Here is a 4808-nt window from a genome sequence, read left to right on the forward strand (position 1 = left end):
AAGTGGCCGGTGAGTGTATGTTTAAATACTTTTGTTAATGTTTTAAATGTTTTTTAGAACTTTTTTTCCAGCGTAATTAAAGAGAACCAGTTACTCAGGTTGTCAGGTCAATATTTGGCTGTGAAGCCGGTGTGTCTGGCGTGTGTCTGCGCTGCGTTAGTGAGCTCATTAAGCTTAATTACTCGTTAATATTAATGAGGGAGATGTTTACGAGCGGGGTGGGGTGGCGGGTGTTTTTTTAACTACTTCCTGCCAGTCAGAAGGGCCTCAGACACAGAGAGAGCGCTCAGGGCTTTATGGGGCAGCTCTCACTGGGGAGCCAACCTCATTACACACACTCCCTCCATCCATTCCCTCAGTCCTCCATCCATCCATCCCCCTCTCCATGTGTTCATTAGGTTTTACCTCACTGAAGCCTCTGGGCTGCACACACGTCTTCGCTGATTGGTCGCTTCCTTTCACACAGCTTTCACGTTACGTTAAGTTTTATACTGTATATTAAAGACTCATATCCTGCTTTATTTTTATATTTTATTTTTATACCTTATGAACATCTACTTATACTATTTATGTGGTTTTGTCTCATAAAAACAGTTATTCATTCTTGCCGTTTCCCACCTTTGTTTATCCCTTAGAATTAAACGGCTCGCCCTCCATTGCGTCTCATTCAGAACGCAGTCCTGATTCAAATGTTCCTTATTCCTTTAGAATGAATGGCTGGAGGCTAAACGGCTGTAAACTGAATAGGTGGATATTTGGGAATGTCTTTGATGTCACTGAAGAGGCTGTAACGATGTTTATTTGCTACATCATACTGTCTTTTTCTTTCTTAACACCTCAGCAACCGCTTAGGATAACCGCAATGGCTTAGCTACACTTTAGCAACCACCTGGAACACCATAGAAATAGCTGGGCTACACCCAAGCAACCATCTGAGATGCCATAGCAACAGCCTAACAACACCTTGGCAACCACTTGGGATGCCATAGCAATAGCTGAGCTACATCTTGGCATCTTAACCACCTTGGATAACACAACAATGGCATCGCAACCACCTTAGATGACATGGCAAGGGCCTTGCAACACCTTAGCTACTACCAGAGACACCACAGCAACAGCCTAGTAACACCCTTAGCAACTACCTGGAACAGTCTAATAACACCTCAGCAACCATCTGGGTTTGGATAACAGCAAAGGTTTAGCAACACTTTAGCAGCCACCTGAGATACCATGGCAGTAGCCTAGCAACAGCTTAGCAACCACCTGGGATGGTTTCAGCAACCATTTGGGTTTCCATGGCAATGGTTTTCTCAAACCAACTTAAGGTTTGTTCATAATCTTTCCGCTTCTTGAGCGGCAATATAAAAAATAAAAAGATTTACGATGTTTAAAAGCTGCTGTATTTGAACACAAGTGCTACAGTCACTGATTCTGCCAGTGAAGCGTCCAGCCAGGCTTCAGCCTGCACGGCTCCGGATGGGTCGATACCAGAAAAGGAAGCTAGACAAATGTTCACGTAATCAGGTTTTCTCAAGCTGAGTTTGGGCACCGTCATGCAGAACCATGAACTGATCTTCATTCTGTTTTGCAGGTTAAGCCAAATGTGAAGCTAGCGATACCAAGTGAGTGTCCAAACCGCTTAATGTTTGAATTTTAGTTTTTTTCCCTGGTGTATAATCGTCTCTCGCACTCTCCTCGCGCGTAGGCCAGGGGTCGGCAACCCAAAGGCTGAGAAGAGCCATTTCAACAAATATCAAACCACTTCGAGAGCCACAACATTTCACGTCCTGTTTTACCGTCTCGACTGTGAATGTGTCTCAGTGGGTGCTGATGTACTAATATAGACTAAAACATATAAACTAAAACTCAGACTCACTTTGCTCTGCTTTAGTCTTCAGCTCAGCTACAGCTGCTTTTCTCGCATCTCCAGCAGGAAACTTTTCCTCTAAACTAGATCAGTTTCTTGTAAAACGTCTCTCAACGTTCGAGTTTTTATGAGGCTGAAGTCGCTTCCCATTCGCCAGCTTTTCTTTCGAAATCTTCCGTTCCACCTTAAACGGAGCCAGAACGTAACTGCTGCACCGTTTAAGGTGGAACGGCAGAATTCGAATGAAAAGCTGGCGAATGAGAAACTTCAGCCTCGGGACTTTTTAGTGTTTCAGTTTCTCGTTGCAGATTAAACGTATCAGGAAACCAGCTGGAGTGACTATAAACACTAATCAGTCCATCCGTCTCCAGATTATCGATGTTTGTCTTAAATCTCTCTCTTTGCCGTTTCGTAGCTACTAGCTGGGCGAGACGGTCGTCTGTGTTGCTATGGTGACCAGCAGTCTGCGCTGATCTTCAGGGTTAAAGGGTGAATCAGCAGTTCTACATTAACTCCAGCGTTTAAGACCATTTACTGTTAAACTGTGTTGAAGGATCAGCAGAGCTTTATTTTACTGTAGAGGAGGATTATTTTATTATTACCTACTGATCTGATTCAGCTGTGGAGCCGCAACAGGGCAGTGAAAGAGCCTCGTGTTGCTGACCCCTGGACTAGAAGCCCGCAGTTATTGCCTTTTTGTTATTTTCCTTGCTGTTAAATTTTGGCTCTTTATAGATGTTTTTGCTTATTTTCACATAAAAAAATCAACAGAATATTTCAGTTGCATGTGCAGACTTGTGTATTCTCCTGTAGGGAAGAGTGTGTCCTCTGTTTTTATGCCTGTGGTGGCTCTTAAACCTTTGTACTGTAATTCCAGGTGCGGTGATTGGACGGCAGAGAGCGGTCACTCGGCAGGCTCCGCCCGAAGAAACCAGGCACATCATTCAGCCACTGCTGTCGCCATGACAACATCGCATCAACCAAGCCTGGGGTTTAGTGGTGGCTCGACCACTCAGAGGATAGTTTGAGGATGTGGGCAGGGGCGTCGTCGTGTCCACTGTTGGTCACTGTGGATGTTGTTTTTTTGTTGTTGTTGTTGTTATTATTTTGTTGTTGTTCTTGTTTTGCTGAACCTTCTTTGATTAGTGTAGTTTGGCTTCGCTCGTTGATTTGGGAGTGTTTCATTAGCGATTGATGATGCTGCGCCAAAAGGTATCACAGAACTACTGATTAGGTCCAGAGACGATGTGCTCGTGAGCGTCAGATTGATTGGCGGCTCAAAGACGCGCCCGTTAACGGTTTATAGAAAGTAGCGTGGCTCGGTGGACGGAGTGAATGGGTGATGGAGGGAGAAGAAAGGTGGGGAAAAGTGGAAGGATGGTTGAATGTATTAACGGTGGGCTGGCGATGAGTTAAGCAGGTTGTTTTGTGGCTGTGGTGATGTTGATTGGGGGTCAAGTTGATGAAGATTGAAGAAAGACTTATTGCTGTATGACTGGTCTGCTTAAAGGGGAATTCCACCGAATTTTCCAAATTTCTGCAAAATTCAGTCGTTGGGATGTGAACAAAGTCGTTCAGAGTGGTTTGGTGCAAAATGGTTCATTGTAGAGAAATTAAAAAATTCAGACTTCTTTACAGCGGTGGCGAAAGGAACCAGGGGTCCCGCTTTCTACACAGATCTAGTCATTTTCTTTGCTGATCTTTTTGTTTGTTTGTTTGTTTTTCTAGGTAACGGTGCCTTACGAGTGAGTATGTTTCTCAGAACTGTCATGAATCAATGAGTGCGCTTACATGCACCTCATAATCCGATAACTACAGAAAATCAATGCGTTTAGATGCATTTGACTATTCGGATAATGTGAAACTCCGGGTCTGTATGAATCAGACAGTAATCAGAGTTCTGCTTTACAACCGGCCGGTAAACTCACGGAAGAAAATGCGATGAAAACGTAACGTAAAACTCAAAAAACGCCTTTTTTTTAACATTGATCCACTTTATCTGGAAAATATGAACACACATCATCTAGAAGATGAAGAATATTTGGTAACACTTTATTTGAAGGCTCCCTACATAAGGGCTTCATAACACATTCATAAGCACTGAATAATGTTTATGAAGCACTACTTGAACATTTATTAAGTTCTTATGTCGGTTCTCGCAACCTGGCATAAGATGTTTTATGAAATAAATGACATTGTACTGACATAATATGAATAAACCTTGAACATATTTACAGCACTAAACATTTAAAACCCTATACATAATTGCATCAATCATCTTATCCATGCCATGGAGGGAAGAGGGGCTGGTTTCCAGGCAGATTTCACCTGATATCAGTACAATGTCGTCTTAAGAATGCTGACATATATAGTCATGTATAGGGTTTTAAATGTTTAGTGCTGTAAATATGTTCAACGTTTATTCTTATTATGTCACTACAATGTCATTTATTTCATTATTCAGTGCTTATGAATGCGTCATGAAGCCCTTATGTAGGGAGCCTTCAAATAAAGTGTTACCGAATATTTACATCCTTCATTTTGTCAAGCGTGTATTTGGGGTTTATTTGCTCGCTTGTTTCCGGTTCCGCTGTCTGTGCTCACACATGCTCAGACTGGGAAATCGGATTATTGAGTGCATGTAAACGCGACGTCTCGGCCATCAGTGCATTTGTAAATATTCCGTCTAATAACTGTGTGAGATGGTAATTTCCTCTAGAACCACCCTGAATGACTGTGTGTGCATCTCGATGATGGAATTATGCCAAACCTTTGAGAAACTGATGTAATTCCCCTTTTTTTATGGAACAGATCCAAAAAAGGGGTCGATTGCTGTGCTGTTAATTTATTTTTTTGTGTTTGCGTTTGATTTTATTTATTTTAATAGGACCGTTTTTAAGCTTGTAGGTGTACATTTGAAAAGCATTACGATGGCGAGTTG

The 4808-nt window shown here is 42.4% G+C and overlaps 1 protein-coding gene across 9 annotated transcripts in view; it reads left to right on the forward strand.

Moving 5' to 3' along the window:
- Window positions 1-3934, forward strand: part of dtnba (dystrobrevin, beta a) — a 51799-nt gene extending 47865 nt beyond the window's left edge. For all 9 annotated transcript variants that reach the window (XM_017684106.2, XM_017684112.2, XM_017684110.2 and 6 more), the window contains 2 exons: window positions 1592-1622; window positions 2745-3934. In XM_017684106.2, coding sequence (XP_017539595.1) covers window positions 1592-1596 — 5 coding nt within the window. In that variant the 3' untranslated portion in view covers window positions 1597-1622; window positions 2745-3934. The remainder of the gene's footprint in view (window positions 1-1591; window positions 1623-2744) is intronic.
- The last annotated feature ends 874 nt before the right edge of the window (window positions 3935-4808 follow it).

Source organism: Pygocentrus nattereri, chromosome 4, assembly GCF_015220715.1.
Source record: "Pygocentrus nattereri isolate fPygNat1 chromosome 4, fPygNat1.pri, whole genome shotgun sequence".
In the NCBI taxonomy this organism is placed as follows: Eukaryota; Metazoa; Chordata; class Actinopteri; order Characiformes; family Serrasalmidae; genus Pygocentrus; species Pygocentrus nattereri.